Here is a 23,874-nt window from a genome sequence, read left to right as displayed (position 1 = left end):
CAAAGAAACATATTAATAAAATTATATATTATATTATGTAATTTATATTAATATTTAAATGTTTGCAAAAAATATCAAAATTTGTAAGTAAGAAATTTGAATTAATAAACGTAAAAATGACGTTATGATACGTGCTTAGTTTTTCACATACCAATAGTATAATGTGACTAGAATAGCGCCGATGTTATATGTACAAGTTACATTAATATTTACGACACACAATATCGAAATGTTCAGTATTCGAATATAAACACGATATCACGCACACAATGCAAGTTTAGATATATATGTATATATCATAGTATATACATTAGTATATAATATATATAATAATGTATATACTTTTTGCAAAAAAGTTTGACCTTTTTTGCAAATTAATTGTCTTTGCCCTTGTTGTATAGAGTTTATGCAAATTATTCTACGAATAATGAGGAATCTATGAATAGCAAATATGTGACTACAGATTGTACTGTTTAAGAAAGATAATTTAATTTTTCATAAGATTCTATAATTATTTTATAATATATATTATTATTATATATAATAATATATTCCAAACATTTTATTCATAATATTCAACATTTTATAAAAATTTTCTGCTCCAAAATATTCGCCACATTGCGATTCAAACTTTTTATTTGAATAATTATCGTTAGCTAGGATCATTTCCGACATATTTTTTGCGTGCTAAACACGATTTTGTTGACAAAAGTTGACTATTGTGTTACAATTTTGATAAAAATGACGAAAAGAGATTAAAATTAATGATTTTTTTTAGCTGGATTCAAGACGTATTATCATAGTCAGTTTTTTTATTTAATTATGATAGTATGTACATAAAGAAATTAATGAGACATAAGAATTAAAAACCTAGGACGAAGTTAGTTTAATGTGAATTATTACGAACAATTTAATGTGAATTATTATTTAAACAACAAAAATCCAGTTTCGTCTTAGGCTTTCAATTCTTATTTCTCATTAATTATGTTTTCACATCTACGGTCTAATAAGATTCTTATAAAAAAATTAAATTACAATCTGTAATAATATTTATTTATTTGACAAACAAATATTATAAGATTTTGTGAACTTTTTTCATAATTCTATTAATTTTAATGTCGTTATCTAAATTAAAACTGTCTGTTACTTAATTATCTTTTTCTAGTTTCTTATAATTTTAAATTTATTTTATAAATATTTGACAAATACAGAAAAATATTTTCTGTAGCAATAAGCAGATAATGTACAACTGATTTATAGCGAAAATTTATAATTATGTTATATAATTATTGCTTATAATTATGTTACAGTGATAGTACACTTTATTTTCGAATCAATATGTTATTATTGTATTCAATATAACACGTTGTAATCAAAAAGCCAGCAATAAATTTTAACAAATAAAAAATAGAATTCACACATGATTATATGCGTATTTTAAAGTGTTATAAATTAACTTAATGTTAATTTTTTATGCTAAAAGTTTGTACTATCATCTATAAAATTAGCAACGAAAAATATTTATTAAACAATTAATATGAATAACTCTTGTTGTTTTGCTCATTTAAAACTTTTAAATGTAGCTTTACAAAATTTGAGCAGTAATTCGAAGTAATATGAATTGGTCAGCACAAAATGTCTATGCGATAAAGTACTGTATTGTTCATAGATACAATCTTTCCAGGTACAGTGTATTCGCAGTTATATCAGTCCTAGGTTTGACCTCAACTCAGCTTTTCAGCTGAAAGTTAACTATTAACTGAATGAAACTATGGATATGACATCCAGATATATGCACGCACAAAGGCATTGAGGAAATTTCGTATCTGTAAAAAATTATAAATGTAACAATAAGTAATACGTATTATATAATAAGTAATACGTATCACATACACATTTTTGCTTATTGTCTTATTTTAATTCAAATATAATTGCTTAATTTTTTGCTAAATAAATAAACTTTTAATTTGATAATGTCTACAAAGTATGACCAATGCAATTTTTAAAATAAAAAACAAAAAATAGTATACATTATTTACATAACAGCAATAATTGAATCGACACAAAGAATTATAATCAGCGTCTGCAATGATTTGTTAATTGAGTCGTCCTGTACCTATACATACTATATTCTGAATTTAACGATATAGTATAAAAAATAAAATGAAGAGTATGTAATTGAATGATTTTATCAGCTGATTATATAAGTGAATTTGAAATGTAACAATTTCTTTCAAATTATACATGTGCAATATTATATACAATTACAATGTAAATACTTCTTGTATATGTATATCACAAAAATCACTCATCTGCAAGCAATACGCATCCTTACCGACAAATGGCAACGTGACCGAGATGCATCACTCGTAAATAAGTATCATATGGAAAAAAAATGAGCGCAAACATTTCGTTTGTGAAGTAAATTCCTAAAATTGTGCTCTAAGGTTAAAGTAAAAGAAATATGTTTTTGATATAGTATAATTTCATTTAAAAATTTATTCAGGAATAAATATACCTTCGGACTTGGAATTTTATAGAAAATTATAATTTTACGGAATATACATATGTGGAACATTCTCCGAATGTATAACGATGCATAATTATAGCATATATTTAACGATTATTTGAATATTGCTCTTACACTTTAAAATAATATTTTAGGATATTTTGGAATACGCTTGAAATATTATTTTAGGATTTTAAAAACAAATAGTACAGAAATATATAGCATTAGTTAAATATTGAATTACATACATTCATGTTACTCTATAGTGTGATAATATTATTGAATATTATTATCAATGATTAAATCATTCAATAACCTTTAAATTTTAGGAAAAAGTAAAACAGAATATATATCTGATTAAAATGTAGAACTCATTAAATAATGTTTATGTTTAGATTTTTCATGTCTAGATCATTCTTATATATGTATATAGCATGAATTTTCAAATTTTGATGGATATCTTGAGAAATCGCTCCAACGTTTCCTGAGAATATTCCTAGTAAGACAAAAAAGTATGCTTCACACACATGTCATTATATTATTTTTTTTATTAAAAAAAATTTCTGTTAAACATTACATTTATTGTAAATTTACTACTTGTGAATCATATTTGTGATTCTCATTTAAAATTCGAAAAACGAATATTGATATAACTTTTGTAGCAGGTTATTATCAATTAATCTGTATTTATAATTTTTAAATGTGATAAGACTTAATTAATACTAAAATTATTATCAAAATATGAACTGTAAACATATAAACATACACATTTCCTTAATCTAAGTTTTTGATAGCTTTGTTTAAAAATTTTATGCATTTATAGTTTTCGCGAAACCATGAAATTTTTTATATATAAAAATATAATCACTTTTTATGTTCGATAAAAATAATCTCAAAAAGTTTAATTTTCATTGAAACACATAATAAGCTTGTTCGTATTGCATACTTCTTAGTCTCGCTCCATAGTCTAGCTCTTTCATAATTAAACTAATATAATCTTTCTCTCTTAAGTTCCCCAAAACAAAAACAACAAAATGCTCCTCAAAAATAGCCTCAAATTAGTGGTTTATTAATTAATGTCACACATGCCTGTTAGAACACTGTGCAGTGTGTCCTTTGCGTAACAATTTTCACATACATATGTCGTCTGACGTGTAAGACAGCATGAAAAGCAGCGTTAAATTATAACACGCTAAAGTATAATGTTTGTAACATCTGGCATGTGTTTTGGAGTTACCACAAATTGCAACATGTTGAAAATGAGAAGAGGCTGTAAATGCAACGATAAATTTAAGATACATATTAAATTACAAAACAAATTATAACAAAACTAACATACTAATTTTAACCAAAAAGTAAATTGTGAAATTTTCATCGAAACTAACATGCATACCGATCGATTGGTTATGATCTCATCTATTAAAAATAATTGTTTCGATCATTCTAATGAGATATGCAAATACTGCTGTTGGTAGTTTGTCGAAGAAGGACGTCCATCAAGATAAAAATCATTCAAAAATCTGTTCTTTTATTTTGGTCGATACCGATCGATTCGTAATAATCTCTGCAATTAAAAATAATTGTTTCGAACCTCCTTAAGAGGTGCCCAAGTACTACTGTTGACATTTTGTCGAAAAAGGATGCCCGAAACGTGTATTCTTTGTAATAAAAATCATTAAGAAATGGATAAAAATTTGATTATCTGTTTTGATTGATACCGTTCGTTTTTTCATAATCTTTTTAATCGATTTTTTTAATCATGTTATTAAATAAAATACATATTAATAATTAATATTAAAATGACTCTAGAGAGATTTAGTATAGGAATGATAATGTCAATGAGAGCCGATTGTGGGTAATATAATACGTGTATGCGTGCGTACGTGCGTGCGTGTGTGTGTGGATTAATTGATAGTTACAGACATTTCGACCTTAAATTTGGATAATCCTCAATGTAAATCGTTGTAATTATTGGAGTCCGTGTAAAATTTATACATAATGAATTGTCGGGCGTTATGATTTACTGTCTTCGAATCATTGTTAAGCTATTGTCTAAAATTAAAGTATTTCAATTATCGTCTGTCGTATATTTGTTACTCAAACCAAATCTCGTAATTTAAATTAAACTCATTGTCAGCATATAACGATGGTCCGTTATAATACGATGTATTATATATGTTATACCATTGTATGCTATACCATTAGTCTTGAGAGCGTGTCAAGATATACACACGCTCGACTATGAGAGCGAATATACATTGTCGACAGACATATGTATGTAATTCATGTATGCCATTTGGTTTCACGCTGTCGTCTTGCGGTTGTTTTTAGAATTTATACAATTTGTATAAATTGTAAAAAGAAATAAATGATATAAGGAGAAATTAAGAACAATAAACTGTTAATAGAAATATTATTTTAAGTAATTTTGCCGATCGAATTAATTATCAATCAAAATTAATCAGAATTGATCAAAATGACTCTTAATCGATTACACTGTAAGAATACAAGAGAATATTCCTTGTATATAATATGTGTATGTATATTGAATATATTGAACATATAAATGTTGTATATTGAATATTCCTTGCATTTGAGATGGACAATTGACTGATCATATTCTCTGTAATTTCTGCAAATCCACTGATATATAAATCAATTATTCTTAAATTATTTTAAAATTTTGCTAGTTCCAACAAGAAACGACTCATCAAATTAATATCAAATCTATAGATATCGATTCAATTATTTCGCCGTCAATTATATGTCGGATTGATGTCTAATGGTTATTTCTCACGAGGATGGTTTTCGCAGTCGTGTTATTTTTATCAAGAAATCGAATAAAAATACTTATTACACTATGTCTATTAATAATATTTTAACTTGAAATAAAATACAGCAGATCTCTACTTTTCGAACCGCTCAGAGACTACTAACTAACACGAACATTACTTTTAATATTCCACAATTGCAAAATGAGACAATACGTTTTCTTACTGGATCATTATATTTTTATTTGATGGTAAGTTTAATAGATTTATCGCATATCCTTTGCAAATCGTCGTATCTTCTATCTGCTGACAACTGCAATAGAACCGATTTGAATTGATTTATCGAATTAAGATATTAATTATTTGTATGGTTAGCAGTTCGAAATGATATCTTATTGTTAGCTGGCAGAATATGATGAATACTTATTTTGCATTGGCTGTACTTCTGTATGGGATATCCTTCCGATTGAGCTAAAAGATTTACAGACACTATTGTTATGATGTATATGTATAGTGATTAATTATGAAAATCATATCTCTCGGGTTTTCTACAGTTTAAATTTTTTTAAACAGTTTCAAACAACATAAAAAAGAGAAAAATTATGACTCATAATATTTTTATATATTGATACTTTGCATGAAGCTTTTGCTAATCTTTTATTTCAAAATCTACGATTTTACCTTCAAACCTTCCGTTGAGTAAAGTCCACTCTAACGCCCCTCCCCTCCGCCTAGGAGCGTTCGAATTTCAACACAAAACGATTTCACCTCACCTCCACCCTTGCTTCGGGGCGCACGATCCCACACGAAGCGATTTCCACCCTACCTTTCCCTTGCTTCAGGGCGTTCGATTTTCTATGTGAAGCGACTTTCACCCTGTCTCCCCCTTACTTTGAAGCGTACTATTCTCTATGCGAAGTGACTTCCATCCCACCTCCTCCCTTGCTTTGAAGCGTACGATTTTTCACGCAAAGCGACTTCCACCCCGCCTCTCCCTGCTTCGAGGGAAGTTCCCTTATTTTTAGCTTTTAGCTTTCAAAAACTACACAAAATCCGAAGATAAGATCTTTGTAAACAATCATTATACATCATGACAATATTGTCTGTAAAGTTTCAGCTCAATCGGAGAGATGTCCCATTCAGAAGAACCTTTTACATGATTTACGATGTTATAATTTTTAAAGCACACCATTGACAGTTAACGTGTACTATATCTTAAATCGAGACGTAAGAAAAAAACGATTAAATTTCTGAGGTAAATAAAAAATAAAGAATAAAATAAAAGCTTTTAACCACCGTAACACATGTTAGAAAATATTAATTTTCAGCAAACCCGTTTTTCAAAATTATTGCACTGAGAAAAATGTTTAGTTGAAAATGGACGAAGCCTGAGATTTTAACATTAATTTTAGCATTAATTGGAATTTCGATTATCTCAACTGAAATTCTAATACATACTATCAGAAAATTCTGAAAATTTATTTTTAACTAGAATTCCTATTAATCTAATCAGATATTTTTCTCAAACTGCGAGATATTCACATCATTATTGTAACCTGATATTTCAAGTTTGTTCCATGCTATTCATTTCTATTTGCTCATCCTCAATGCCAAAGCTTTTTTGTATTTTGGCTAGACTGTAACCACGAGTATCCTTTACGAATAGGGCACAAAGTGCTCCAGCTATCCAGCAAAAGCCAGCAAAGAACCACATAGTCTCTGAGACACCAAGGACACTCAGCATCTCCCCAAATGTCATTGTTGCTATCAGAGATAGCGTCCAATTAAAAGCAGCTGCACACGCAACGGCAGTATCTCTGATTTGCATAGGAAAAACATCGCCTAATAGCGCCCATGAAATCGGTCCGACACCGACATTGAAAGCGGCGAAAAAGAGGATTGTCCAGGTTGGCGGCATCCAAAAGTATATGTCATCATACTCTGGGTCTTGATCCCTCAATTTGTAAAACCATCCTGCAAATCAAAATTTGAAATTATATTTTACCTTATATTTTTTTTTATTACAAACTTTTACTGCCAAATATACATAAATTTTTGTTTTTTACATACCTATACACACACACTTAGTAAAAATTTTTCGTTGTATGAGTTTTTCGATTACATTATTTCTAATAATAAAAAAAGAAGCAATTTTTCTTAGTCAAATTATCTTTTAACAATCATTTATATTCGAAATACTGTGTTCTTAATCATTCAGTGCTTATACTTTCAACATATCTAAAGCTTCTTTTACTTTGTTGAGTTTAGTATTAAGTTAATATTTTTATTTATAAAGATACATACACATGTTTAAATTACGATTATACTTCTTAAAATCTGACGTTTAGATTTAAAAAAGTATAATAAATAAATAAAAAAAATTTAATAATATGTTAATTTTTATGCGATATTTTTCACAATATTTATAGATACGTGTATGTGACAAAATAGTATAAAATGTTATCGAAGAATTAAGGAAGCTAGATGGACATCATCATAATAAAAAATCATTTACCTAATAATATCAAAAACAATCCCATAAGTATTGAAGATATAATTAGCAGTATTCGTCGTCCGACTACGTCTATTAGACACATCGCTAGGAAACAAGATAATATTTGTACTCCACCAATAAGGACGGTTTGTTCGCTTCCAGTTAGATTGCCTGATCCGCCAATATTGAAGAGTGTTAATGCGTAGAAAATCATAATATTAATGCCGCTTAATTGCTGAGTCAGGAATGCAAAGAAGCATGTAAAGAAGGAACTAATGACGTATCGGTTTTTAAAAACATTTATTGTGATCTGTAAAAAAAGTATCCTTGAATTTTTTATACGTTACAATAAAAAGCAATATAACTTTGTGAAAATTTAAAGTAATTTTAGAACGGAAAGCATCTTATTTTATTATTTATTTATTTTTTATTATAAAAATACTTATTTTTATCTCTATACTATAAAATGTTTTAATTTATTTGTATAGTAATTTGAAATATTTAACTTACACAGTATTGTTTATTATATATATATGGTATATTTATTATAATTAATCAAGAACAAAAAGAAAATCTTATTTTACACAATTTACACTGTTCCATGTAAACATACATTTAAACGTTATAGTAACTTTACATTTATTAAAGATATAAAGACTTAATAAATTGAGTTGAATGTGTGTAGTTTAATAAAAACTTAAATAATTTATGTATTATATAAATATCTTTAAAATAATTAACTTTGTATATTTTCCCAGCAAACATATAAAAAGTACGTATCATTATATTACTACTATATTATATTACCTTTCCTAAATGGCTTACGAGATATTTCAATTCCTTTATTTCAACATCGTCATAAGTTTGGCCACGGTACCATTTTAAAGTATCCTTCGCTTTTATTTCATTATTCTTCGTGAGATGATATAAAGGACTTTCGGGCAATAGATTTACCAAAGCAACCACGAAGCATGTCACAGCACAAATTAAGTTATACCTAATTACTTTATATGTTATTAATAGTTACATGAACTTCTTTGATTTAGTTTCGATTCGATTAAATTTTACAATTAATATATAATGTATTTTAATTAACGTGTAGAATATACAAAAAGTCTATCTTAATAAGTATAATTGAAATTTAATCAGCATTATTTGATTACTTTCTATTATTACTTTCTATTATTAGTTAGTAAAAAGATATTCATTCTTCTAAATTTAATGTTACGTATAACAATTGGCATATTATATTTAATATTAATTCTATTTTTATTTAGAGCAAAAGTTTGTCACTAATATTCTTGAGGCTTCCACAAGTATTGTCTCGAAAACAGCTACGCTATTTAGGAATTCTGTGTCTCAATGTATCGTTAAATACCAATGTTTCAATTCATTTCATGGGATTCAGTATTAGGTTGCTCCTTGCTCGGATAAAATAAACTACAATGGTCACCAAACATTGACATTTAACAAATGTGTCAAGACAAAGAGATGATCACATAGCTTCTTTAGAAATTGATTGTTCAACAATAATATTTAAATAATTCGAATCATAGCGTTAATGTGCCCATTAATAGAAAGAAAGGTGGTATTGTGATCAACGTAAATTACAAAGGCCCTTTTTAATATCTCTGCTATTTTAATGTATACGTATATATTTGTACATATTATAGAATAGTTTATTTTTTTATTAATTTTGTAACCAAATATACTGGTTTTTTTTTTAACAAAACACATTTTTAATCTATTATTTTTATGGAAAGCCGTTTTATCACATTTATTATTCTTTAGTTTATACTCTATTACGCAATGTTGCCACTTTTTTATAGATAGTGCTTAAGAAATAAATATTTCGTAATTTTGAATCTAGAATCAATTGAACAATACTTTGACGAATGTAATTAAGCTTTAAATTTAAATATTGATTATTAACTAAATTATATTGTATAAAATGTAAATGCACCGATACCGTAATACCACCTTCTTCTCTATTAATATTTTATTATCTCTCTCTTAAATTGATATGAAATTCAGTCTGTTTTTTTGTAGCTGAACTAGCGTACTCTTTTGGAACTTAAGTGAAATAGATACATGTTTAACATTTGACGAAAGCTAGAAAGAGAATTCTAGTGCAGGAATAAAAAACAGATCTATACTTCATTGCAATTAAAAATTGAATTGTGCTAGAGATAAAAATGAAAGAAACGTTAAAACGATAATCTTCGAAAATGCAATTAATGTAAATAAATTTATGAATGTCATTAGAGATATCATATTTAATATTATAAGTACCTCCATATAGTATCGTATTCATTTAATACGTAGGCAATTACAAAGGCATACATAATTCCGCAATTGATTAAAAGATGAAAGTATATAAGAAGTCGTCCTCGTAAATTCTGATCTGCAATTTCTGCGATGTAAATCGGCGTCAGAATGCAAAATGCTCCACCACTCATACCACATATGAATCGACCGATTATAAAGAGAGAAACCTACACAAATTTAGTTTCGTTATTATTAATTAATCATATTTTGCACATTTTCTCTAAAATTCAATAAAATGTTACGTACATTAAAACAATTTTATACTTGAATTAATTTGACTATTTCCTATTGTTAAAAATTTAACAATGAGACGAGGTAACAAAATATTATATGCATTAAGATTGCTTTAGCGATAATTAATATGTTCTCACTATAATTTGTGCAATTTATTATACAAAATGTATTATATACAAATAACGTTTTAATAAAAAGAGAATGTTAAGTTAGTTTTTCAACTAAAATAAAAAAGTTCCGAGATGTACAAATTATTTATCATATTAAAGGATTATAGAATCGAGTGGTTATTATGGAAAAACATCGGAAACATAAGAAAAATCGTGATAAAAAGTTAATAAAGCTAATGTTATCATATTTATCAATAAGAAAATTTATTAATAAAATTTATTAACGAAAAATTGTTAACTGAGACATTAAAATATCTCAGAAATTAAGTAACAAATGTTTTTGTTGCTTAAAAACGAATAATTATTTAGACTTAGAAGAGAATTTTCAAGCGACAAACGACAAAGAGTTTACAAATAATCATATAGTTTCGAATAATAAGCAACACATATCAAGTTATTGTGTTTAAATAATAACATAGTTTTTGTTGCTTAATATTCGCAGAATATATTAATATATTATTTATAAATTATTTAATATATTATTTAAACAATGTTTAATTTTATTTTCTTTGATAACAATTTCTCTCAAGTTTTTAATATGTTCTCACTATAATTTGTGCAATTTATTATACAAAATGTATTATATACAAATAACGTTTTAATAAAAAGAGAATGTTAAGTTAGTTTTTCAACTAAAATAAAAAAGTTCCGAGATGTACAAATTATTTATCATATTAAAGGATTATAGAATCGAGTGGTTATTATGGAAAAACATCGGAAACATAAGAAAAATCGTGATAAAAAGTTAATAAAGCTAATGTTATCATATTTATCAATAAGAAAATTTATTAATAAAATTTATTAACGAAAAATTGTTAACTGAGACATTAAAATATCTCAGAAATTAAGTAACAAATGTTTTTGTTGCTTAAAAACGAATAATTATTTAGACTTAGAAGAGAATTTTCAAGCGACAAACGACAAAGAGTTTACAAATAATCATATAGTTTCGAATAATAAGCAACACATATCAAGTTATTGTGTTTAAATAATAACATAGTTTTTATTGCTTAATATTTGCAGAATATATTAATATATTATTTATAAATTATTTAATATATTATTTAAACAATGTTTAATTTTATTTTCTTTGATAACAATTTCTCTCAAGTTTTCGATGTTTTCTCAAGATAAACTAATACATCACTCGATTTTGCTTAAATAGTCCTTTAATATAACATAATTTGTACATTCAAGAACATTTCACTTTGACCGAGAAACAATCATAATTTGACATTCTCCTTTAACATTATGGCATACTTTTTGACCAGCGCAGCAAATAAACGTCCATCCAACAATGAATACTGGCATAGTCAAGGACATGGCTGTGATACGGCTGAAATACTTGATAAAAAAAAATATAAATATTACGCCGATACAAGCACCGACATTCAATATACCACCGATAAAGCCAATTTCGGTACCGCTAGCATTTAAGATGTTTCGAAGAATTTCCCCGGCGTTAGAATTCCATCCCATTGTGACACCCAGAGCAAAACCGCCAAGAGATGCTAAATTTCCAAACAACACAAATCACTGTTTTACTGCAAATATTTAAAAAAATTATATTAGATCTAAAAGTAGATCCATCCATGTATGATTTATACAAATAAATATATTCAAATAAGTGAGAATACATTTCATGTATTATAATTTTTCCTTAATATATTATAACAATTCAATGTTCGAATTCAAATTATGCGTAATATATTTCTAAATATAAGTGCAACCATTGAATATAATTCTGATAGGTTTTTTTCACTTGTAGCAGAACATCATGTGTATATCTCCGTAAAAATGATAGATTTAAAAGTTTATCAAAATCATGATTATATAGTCAATATGAACAAAATTAAAAAAGATATTCTTAATGATTCAAGTTATAAGATATTCTTATTCTTTTAAGTACTTTAATAACATAATTTTTAATAAAAAGCATATGGATTATTACTTGTTGTATATTCCATTAAGACAGTATCTGCACAACCAATTCTACTTCAAAAGTAATAAATACTAAAAAATTGTACATGCTTCTACATACAACCGTAAGAGATTATTGCTTAAAATAATTCAATCTCATAGTATATTTAAAAGAATAATATGCTTTTGAAACACTGGAAGGGATATTGCATACATGCGTATGATATGTACACTCATATATCATAAATGCAAATATTTTTAAACTCTTATTTTAATAATAAAATAACAAGGACCTATAAAGAGGTCATAAAATGTGTTGGAAACGGTAAATATGAGTCCAAGAAGTGATGAAGCTCAGAAATATAAAAATTCATACATCATACATATAAGTAAAGAAATATATAGTGATATAAAATTTAATTTAAGTTTTGGCTCACTCTTTGAGTAATCCTCAAAATGTTTTATGCAGGGAGTTTTTTATCTCTTGATCGATAATAATGTAATTCCATGATATCAATACTATCATTCTGGAGGATAGCTCGAAGAATAAGCCGAACTGTAAATTAAATTATGTATCACTATATATTTTTACATAAATGTGTGTATTTTTACATACTTCCCAGAATGTCTGTCGGATAAAATGTATTATGTAGAGTGTGTTGATTTTTATTTGCCACATTTTCGATATATATTTTATTTTAATAATAATTCTAAAAAATTAACATTTCTTAGAATTAGAATAGTAGCAAATATTTTTTAGTAAGCATTTTTTCGGACTTACTTATAAAAGCAGCAATGTGCTGATTCAATCGGTAGATTCTACTATCGCTGTTAACTTCGGAAACCAACGTCGATGTCATTTTCATAATGGACATGATAAGTGACGTTGTCTAAGCACTATCACTATTCTCCAACTGTCATCCACCGATACCAATTCAAATCGATTCGAGAGAATTCAGCTGCATAACTGACCGCATAGAGCCATAGACCATAGCATAGATGACCTCCGCTCGATGTGAGCGTATCGACTTTACATTCATATACGACCGGATGTTTTACCAAACTGCATTGTTTACCGAACGCCTTGATTCGAGATTTATTACTGATACCGTTGCGCTCTTTCTGTAATTTCGGGTGAGTTTTTTAATTCATCGATTAATCAATCGTGCATTGTGCGCAGATGTAATTTTGTTCTGCAATCGCTACGCATAATGCAATTGATCAATCGATAAATTGAAAAACCCGACCCTTCTTTAATACAATTTTTTTCTAATTCTTTAAAATGGCAACAAATTAGATAATGTGTTAAATGCAACATGCTATACAAATGAGCATGCGTAGATTGAGTAAATTTAGAATGAGCTTTATAAAGTCTTTTAAAAAGAGATGGAACAAAAATGTTTAAGATTCCTAAGTCGCCGTGGCCATACAGGATAATGACATCATAAGCGATAAATGACACGTAGTTTCTTGCGTGCCTTTTGTAAATAAAAAGAATTTGAATGAAACAAAATTATGAGATCGCTTGAAAACACTTGTAAAAATAAGCTGAGAAGCTATCTTTACCTTTCCTGAGAATCAGTAAATAGTCGTAAATGACACGTAAAGTGCGTTTACCTATTTATATACGTTTACTTATTCGTATACGTGATTTTATTTTTACTTCATGTGCCTTTTATGATTATTTACTGACTGTCATGAGCGTTAAGAATAACTTTGGCCTATTTTTACAAGTGTTTTAAAGCGATATCTCATTATTTTGTTTTACTCAAATTTTCTTTATTTACAAATGGCGTGCAAGAAATTTTAACGCATCATTTCTTACTTATAATCTTACGTTACGATCCAATGTAGTTGTGTCGACTATTTAGGAGCCTTTTCTGTGTATTTTCAGGTAATTGAAGATTTTATATATAATATAAATCTAATAAAATTTTAAAGAATTCGTTGATATATTTTAATTTCTCCAATATTATATAAAATATTGTATAAATATCGTAGATATTATATAATATTATAGTAATATAATTGTAATTCATTTTTTTTAAATATTTTAATAATTACTATAATATCTCTATAAATTGCAACAATATTTCTATTATATTTGTAATATTAATGAAAAAATAATATTAATGTTATTGTAATATTATATACTATATAGGTAGTAAATGTTATATATAATACTTTTAATTACATATTTTTTTAGTATATTAGTTCTATAATTTTTTTAGTGAGTAACATAATGTTTATGAGAAAAAACGTTAATTTATCTTTCGAAACATTCGTGCATATATTTTCTTCATGATTACGTACATGTCTTTAAAGTTGCAGTAAATAGGGGCTACAAACCGACTCAATCTCAAATTCTTAAACTAACGATGAGAATAAGCCATTTACGGTCAAGCTGGATATTGAATGCTTCTATTATGATTTTCGTGTGAATTTATATACTACATATGTAGATCCCTAAATGTACGCCGAAATTTTTTCAGACTTACAACGCAAACTAAAATAAACTACCGCAGTACCATCACGAGTTAAATTAACAATTTTTTGGTGCTCATTGCATCTTGGATCTTAATAATACGTTGAATGACATATTAAAGTCTATAAATGACATATTAAAAATCTGTAAATAATTTAAATATATTGCGAAAAATATTACCTCGGCCGGGAGTCAAATCCGGATTGCTTGCTTCACGCGCAAGTGTCCTAGCCAATTAGATTATATATTATATATTATAAATGGCTTATTCTCATCGGTATTTGAAATTTCACGGTCCAAGAGTTTGTAAAAATATCAAAATTTTTATAATACGCGACAGATACTTTATCTTAAATTATATCAAATAATAATTATTTCTTTATGTTAAACAATATGAAATACAATGTTATAATGTGGCAATACATTTTTTTGTTTAAAACAATATGATAAAAATGTGTCATTTCGATATTTATATAATTGATTTTAACAAAGGCGCGATTGAAAATAAATAAACATATTGTAAAGCAAATGATACAGTACGTGTGCAAAAAATAAATTATGATGTGCAATATGTGCATGTTTTGCACTAGTTGTGTAAGACGTATACTTGATTGTGAGTGGACGATTCACGTTGTTTGCACATCAACTATATTTTCTCATCCAGAAGTTCTGATCATCGGTTATTTGCTCATGACACGCTGATGACAGACTGAAACATTTTTGCCGGTAGTTAATTCTGCGACTAGGTATCATCTAATATTAACGCATACACAGCTGTCGCAATCACGTTCTAAGAGCAATCTTTCTGCTGCGTCATTAGGTGAAATAGATCGCAATTTTATCTTCCTCCATTCATCTAATGAGTTGCGATATTTTCGCTGGCAGTATACAACTCCTCGAAAAAGTACTTTTTTTTTCAATTTCTATTTTTTTTGGGTTGTATACTACACATATTCTCGATATGTGTATACCGCTTCGTGTATGCGCAAGGTATTGATTGAAATTGGTCATTGCCCTCGAATATCTAGCGTTTTAGTCAAGCCTCGATTAGATGTTACTGTGGATTACGCGATAATTATAAATGTAATTAATCATGTGCTTCTGTCTGTCAATATCTTGTTGAAAATGAAAGCATCAATGTGCTATTTGTGTCTACAATAATATATGAATTCCTAAAGTGATGACGTTATTGTAACATGACATGTTGAATACAAAAAGTTCAGAATTTAAATGATATGTTAATTTTTTTATTTTTATGCACTCGTTAAGATGCATTACAGTTGCGCGGATCTCTAAGCATATCAATTAAATACTCTGTTTTAATAGAGAGAAGTCGTCAATACATATACCTCTTAAAGAGATGTTCCCTTATTTTTCGGAAACTAACTATTACTTTATTAATACTAATATAAACGTATGATGTGTCTAAATAATTAAAGAAGTAAAAACTTATAATTTATATATTTATGTGGATTCTTTCTACACAAAATTAGCTTAGAAACAAATTCTACAAATACAAAAATAAAGTTGTTATCGATTTTTTTTGCAAATTATATAGTTTAATTAATAGTTACTATATATTATTGATAATATTACATCGTTTTACATGTTTGCAGTTTCATGAATTAGTTTTGTTTATATTTTTTCTTTCTTGTTTTTTTATAATACGGTTTTAAATATGAAATCAGGACGCAGCGTAAATCAACACACCTGTCTGGTGTGCCGCTTTAAAACAGACATAAAACGGATCATAAGCTATAACTTAATATTTATAGTATTGCGCAGTTTAGTATCAAATAGCCTTATGGAGATAAAGGAAATCGTGTATTGACGGATTAAAATTACCTCTATTCTCTCTTATAAATAATATATTTTCTTCTAACTGTAAGTTATTTAATTAATCTCTCTGACGTACATTTCTAGATTTCTCTTTGTCTTAAAAAATGTTTGATAAGACAAAATCGATGTAATTTTCATGGTTTTAAGTTATCTGCCAACTTAAAGAAATACAATTTATTCCTTTAATGCATAACTTTCCTTTAATGACGTTTGTTGAAATGTTATAATCACCTTAAGTCGAACGTTTCTATACGCTGCGTTTTATAAGAGAATTTTTATTTTCGTCAGATTTATTATTTTTGCATATGCGTCTCGATAGACGCGGCAGATCGCGACATTCGCCTTGACACATGAGAATTAGACGTACATATATAACGGCATCAATTGCAAGTACGACGTAGAAAAAGGGTAGCTGTCTTAGGACAGTTTAAAGTTATTACTCCGAAAAGTCGCTCTAAAAATTGCAAGCCCGGATCTTCGAAAATTTCGCTGGTGGCATTGGTTATGTGACTCAAGCTCTCCCTCGGCGCTATACATCTATACCCCTCTATCCTCGTCCCTTTGCCCGGCGTTTGTCTCCCTCTTTCTCCCACTCGCGAACCCGAGATACGCTCGCTCATTCAAGCTCGACCCCAGTCGACTCGACAACGATTCAGTCGCGGTCGACCCGCCACGCTGCGAGCTTTGCTGGGTACGCGTCTGCTCCGAGGTGCCTCTTTCTCTCCTTCGTTGGTCACTGCTTCTCCTCTCTTTTTTCTCCCGTATCTTTATTTAACTATCTTCGTCTTCCTATTACACTATGTTCTTTCCTTCACTTTCTAACTCTCTTTTCTCGTCTGGGTCTCATTTCATTCCGATCGAGTCATCGTTCTTTAAGAAAGATAATACAGTTCTCTTAAAGGAGCAACGAGCAATTTCTATTCATCTCATCAGTTAAAGGGAAGCTAACTTGCGTACCAGGATTAGTTTGATATATCTCCATGGTGAAGGAACGAGAGAAAAAGATAAAGAGCTGTGTGGGTGGAAGAGAGAGATAATCGCAAAATCGACTTGGAGGTTCGAAGCTCCAGGTTTGGAGTTTGCGCCGATTCATCGGGAGCTCTGGACTCGCGTACGACAGCGCAGCGGATCTTGACAATTTTCTCACATTGCGAACGCGCCGATGAGAGCTCGTCCCTGGAATCACAGCGGGCTTGTAATGAATCGCTCTTATGTACGAGCAAACGAATGTCGAGTGGACGAATATGCCGCGGACTCATGTAAAGAGGAATCATGACCGTGGAAAAAGGACGTTAGGATGTACGATCGACGGCTATACGCATTATTGTGTCGCTTCGCTCAAACACGGAAACGAGCTCTTTCGATCGCGTCGACTTCCGTTTATGCCTAATTATTAATCTAAGACTGCGGAAGAAATCTCTACAAGTGTATGTATGAATGTTCTTCGTCGAGGAGTTTATATCCACGAGGAGGCAAGAAAAGGGGAGCGAGGATCGTGACAGCCTCAAAGATCGACGCATCCGGAGGATGCGTTCCTCGAGGGCTGCACGGTCCAGGGCTGGACGACTCTCTCGCGTAAAAGGATGTATGTGCTGTCGATATGTGACTCGGTGAGCAGCGCGTCGCGATAATGGAGTGATTCAGTAGTCGTGATAACGCCTACGGTACACGTGCGCGAATGCCAACAAATACAAGGGGAGTCCTGTGAGAACGTGCTACGTCGGGTGCTTGACGCTTGACAGAACCAATTTTATTGGAAATTGCGAGGGATTGCAACTGGAGGCCCGAGGACTTATGTGAGTTTTCTATGATATTATACGTATATCTCACAACGCTATTTCGCCATTACAAGATTTATTACTATTTTTCATGTTATGAACGTTCTTCATCATACCCAAGCGAAGAAATCAGAAATATCGAAAAAATCATTCCGTTTACACATCTAAATTATAAATTTCATCATATTCCTCTCTATTCTGATGACATATAGGTGTACTGATAACATTATTATGTTTGCATTATTGTATATGAATTAAGTTTTATGCGATTGTTCCTTCCCTTTATATAATAAAATATCATTTTAAAACAAAATTAACGGAATGTTTTACAGAAATAACTTACGATAAGAAAAGCTACAATAAAAATTTAATGATACAAATGATGGTATATCTTGATAGTTTTGATACTATTTTGAAAAAATAAATCAATTCAAATAGAGGTTAATAGTAATTAATAAAAATGTAGAAATTAATGAACAATACCTAGATAACCCGTATATCCTAAATTTATATATTCATATATTAATATCGTTAACTTTAAATACATTCATGTCACATTCCATGTAAGATGTTTGAGTGAAATATTGAATTTGAAAAATTGCCATAAAATGTTTGATACATATTTCTTATACCTTTTAAAATCGCTAATTTTACAACTGAGCTAAATATATAAATTTGTAGAAGAAAAAGTTTTTAATATATATCATATTAGTTAATCTAAATATATATATTTTGTGGGGGGGGGGGTCATTTTAAATGACATGTAATAATCTATGCTATACTTCTCGCTACTTATAATAAATTTGCTCCAGAATTATACAAGTAACACGAATTACAAGATTATTAACAGATTTTTATGTACATTTGTATGTTGATTCACTGTCGTGTCGACAAACAGATTTTGTTTACTAGCTTAGCGAGGTCGCACATACACATACGCGAAGCGCGAGAAAATTATATTTAGCGAATGAGATCCTATCGTGTCGCACGGTATTGCTTTGCGTGACATGAGAAATAAGTATTTGCGGCTATTTGTCCGCGTGCGCCTGCGCTATATTTCGTTTGCAACTTTCGAGATACAATATTGTCAACGTGCATTATAAATTTTCTATTATGTAGTTAAATTATCTGAGTCGATGAAACTTGTATGTTCGTTGAAACAAGAAATGATATAAAAGCAAGAGTGAAAGTAGACTTTTTTTTTACGAATAATGGAAAAATGCAATTATTACTTATTATAACATTAAGTGTGTTTGTATAAAATTTTTTTATACAAAACAGTTTATATAGAAATTCCAATTTTTATGTTAAGAAAACATATACTGGTCGCACAAACATACACACATATTAAAATATGGATCGAGTTTATTTACAAGTACAGTTTCGAAACAGCAGGCACCTGTCGCGTATCAGTTACAACACAGCAATGTTATATATTCTATCCATCTTTATGCTCCAAGAAACTCTTGATTCAAGTAATGATACTTTGTGCCTTCACATTTCATTAGATATTTATTACGTGCGTTGTTAGACAGTTTCAGTAAACTTAATTAATAAACTGCTTTATATACAATCTCAGAGAGTATGTGTTCTAAAGATACGTGCATAATAAAATATAATATGCAATATGTATTATAATATTGAGATAAAATCATATTTTATTTACAAAATTTTATTTATGTATTGCATAGATAAATATGAGAGAGAGAGAAAATTGAATTTTGCGTTATATATGTATATATTTAATATAAATTACATTTTGTATAAAAACATTAAAACGTTAATTTCTATATTAGAAATGTATTACAAATTGATATTTCATTCGTCATAACTATTTGTATGTTAGAAACATTATGCAGTGTCAAGTTGTCTAATAGTAAAAAACAAATACATCTGAAATACACTTTTATATAAGTAGGATAGAAGTGTATCTTAGATACATTTGTTTTTCACTGTTAGAGACGACTTAATACTATTGTATACTTTATACTTTTTAAATGTCTATCAAATTATATTTACAGCACTTAAAGAAATCTAATATTGGCCAATTTTACTGAAAGAGAGTAATCAATTACTTATTTTAAATATGTAATTAATTAATATCTTTTAGTAATAAATTGGTCAGTAAATTAAATTTCTGTGAAGAAATGCATTAAATTTTAAAGAATTAGCATTTCAAAATCAAAAGAAGTATTCATTTTTATTGTAGTATTCTTTTTAATTGATAATAGTCAGTCAAATCGTATAAGAAAATTTAAAAACGATTACAATTTGAAATAGAATCGCAGAGATAATAACTAATTAATTATTTTCAATTAAAAATAGGAAGAATTCCTATTTTTAATTGAAACAGATTTTAAATGTTTTAATTATTTAGTGTGTTATATACATACATTTTTTATTTCACAAACCGCGCGCCGAATTGTTTTTTTCGGATTTAAAACGTATTCATATACAGAAACCAAATAGTAATATCATATATTGTATACAAATAATTTAACAATTTTTGATGCTAATAAACGTTCAGTAAGAATATTCATTATTTGTTGAATATTCATTTGAAAAACTGCTAATAATTTTATTGCGAAAAATATTACCTCAATTGGGAATCAAACTCTCGATTCTCACGCATTCCGTGCGAGATTGATAATTGAAAAATTTATACATTGAAAATAACATTAATGACAATTTATAAAACAATCCTGTACTTTTTAAACCAATTCATAAAGCATTGATTAAAGTTTTATAGTTACAACTGAATTGTTGTTAAATAAATGCGCTATTTATACGATGATAAATAACGTATAAAATTATTATGCAGAAAAGCAATTTTTGATTACTTATGTACATGTTAATAAAAAGTTAATTATCATTGTAAAAACTGAGAAATATGTTTGTCGGACAAAGAAATTTATTAATTAATGAGTAATGGAATATCTTTAATTGAAAAAAGGAATATTGTAAAATTGAAAGAAGAGAAATTTATTATATTTCACCGCAGTTTAATAATAGATAATTATAAAATTTTAATAAATTAATTGATCATTTTACGTTCCTATAAAGTCAGTTAAAAAAAAGCAAACATATTTCTATTTTAAGCATACATATATCTATTATTAAGCTTTATGAACAAGGCATGTCATTAAGTATCAAATTCTGATTTTAATGAAATTTTATATACACAAAGGTTACATAAATAAATGAATTTAACAAATATCAGTTACTATCCAAAAACGATTTTAAGGAGTGAATCATATTTCACATGTAAAGTTTCTAGCTTTTTTCGTTAAATGTATATATACAAAAAATTATTCAAAACATAAAAAAATTTTCTACAAAATTTTTACAATAAAATTACCTCTAGCCATCTATGACAATAATATTTTTAAAAATTATTTTCTTTTAATTTTCAAAAAAACTTTTTTAAAATAATTTTTTAAAATATTATTGACATGCATGAACAGGAATAATTTTATTGTAAACTTTTTATATAAGATATATATTTTTTGATATTTTGAATAGTTTTTGAGGTACTTATATTAAAAAAACTGAAAACTGCTTTATAAACCAAGGATAATTTTGGTTTGTAGACCCGAGTTCAAGTTAGTAAGAACGAATGAATCGTAAATGAATATTGCAATGAACACCAGCGAACGAGATGGAACGTGTTCAACATATATTTGTCTGTACTTGCGGCGCCATCGATTCGATCAAGCTCGCTAGTAGACGTTTCTTTGCACTCATACGCAATCGTATATTTGATCTGAATTCGTCTCTCTCTTTTATCTAACCATTTCTCAAGAGAACCTCTATTAGAGAACAATGGATATCCGGTCTGTGACGTGTTTTTCATAATACGATGCACAACACACACACACACACACACACACACATGAAAAATTCATAAATTCTCCTTATAGCGTATGTTGAAACTTATGGGGAATTTAATTACCAACGAGTGTAATGGAGTACAAAGCGGAATATTGCGCTTAAGGGGAATGCTTTAGTACTAAACGCAGTTATTAATCAAGATACAGTATATATAGTCAACAAGGTATATATATATATATATAGATTTGATTTCAGTATCTCATCGTTCATTTATATTATACAGATATACATACACTACTCGACCAAATTAAAAGATCGTTTGTTCCACCCTGCAAAAATTTCAAGACAGAATAATTTCGTCAAAAATCATCTGAAAAGTAGAGATTTAAGTAAAATGCTTTTTCAAACATTTTGATACGACGATTTTTAACGAAGTTATTTTATCTTGAAATTTTTGCCTATTTTTGCAGGGTGGAACAAGCAATCTTTTAATTTTGTTGAGTAGTATACAACGCCGTATAATATTATATAATAACATATATGTACCATATATATATATATATAATATTTATATTAATTTTTTTTTTTTGTAATTAAACATTAAAATTCAATTCAGTTACCTTTCTCATTTATTATAATAGTTTTATATACTTCGAATTTATATCTATTAAATTAAAGCATATTGTAAATTATAATAATTTTTTACATGAGTTAAAAATTAGCTAAATTTAAAATTATAAGCATAATATACTAGATTTAATTTTATAATTCAGCGCATGTTTAAATTACAATTTCTTTCATTTTTATTGGTGCGAAGCTTGATATAAACGCTATTGTGTGGTCTATCTTATCGATTCTACACAAGACGATAATCAAGAGCCATTGTTCACATGAAATCTCTGTAGCAAAAGTCGTTATTAGTTTTTCGCTCGGGAAAAATGCAATTATATTTCTATCAATTCACAACTTACTATCCTAATAGAAGAAAAAAGAGGACTAATTTATTCTCTATAATATTTCAGAGACATTGAAAAATTGTTATTTGACGAAATAGTATTATATCAAAGTGTTAATATACATATTGAAGTAGAATTTTTTTATTACATAAATAATTAAGAAAAAGAAATATAACTGTTAAACCAAAATTGAGAATTCGATAATATAGAAAACATTAATTTTTTTATATTAATTATTATTAAAAAAATAATCGAGAATAATAGAGGAGAAAGTGGAGAGTAGATACATATGTCCTTTTATATACGTTCTAGTATAATAATTTTATTAACTATCAATGTGTTTAAAATGAAAACTTCTAGACTCAAAGTTATAAAATATTTATTTCTCAGAATTTATTTATAATATTATATCTTATACAAACATGGCGATATTGCATAATAAATCGAAGGGGAACTGGGGTGATAATGTGACTTTTATCCCGAAATACAGATGTAAAGAAATAGTTTTGTTTAAAACACATAGTATTTGTAGCTACAAAATTAAATATTTGCAAGAAAA

At 28.0% G+C, this 23,874-nt stretch overlaps 1 protein-coding gene across 1 annotated transcript; it reads right to left on the bottom strand.

Moving 5' to 3' along the window:
• Positions 1-5,567: 5,567 nt before the first annotated feature.
• Positions 5,568-13,340, bottom strand: LOC108778448 (facilitated trehalose transporter Tret1). The gene is made up of 7 exons (XM_018545625.1): positions 13,208-13,340; positions 11,767-12,017; positions 10,067-10,269; positions 8,582-8,771; positions 7,796-8,084; positions 6,837-7,254; positions 5,568-5,593 (listed from the first exon to the last, which is right to left on the bottom strand). Exons 1-6 carry the CDS (start codon positions 13,299-13,301, stop codon positions 6,845-6,847), a joined length of 1,437 nt encoding a protein of 478 aa, XP_018401127.1. The 5' UTR covers positions 13,302-13,340; the 3' UTR covers positions 5,568-5,593; positions 6,837-6,844.
• Between the last annotated feature and the right edge of the window lie 10,534 nt (positions 13,341-23,874).

The sequence above is a fragment of the Cyphomyrmex costatus genome, unplaced genomic scaffold (genome assembly GCF_001594065.2).
Source record: "Cyphomyrmex costatus isolate MS0001 unplaced genomic scaffold, Ccosl1.0 scaffold5, whole genome shotgun sequence".
NCBI lineage: Eukaryota > Metazoa > Arthropoda > Insecta > Hymenoptera > Formicidae > Cyphomyrmex > Cyphomyrmex costatus.
This window is presented reverse-complemented; position numbering and strand designations above follow the sequence as displayed.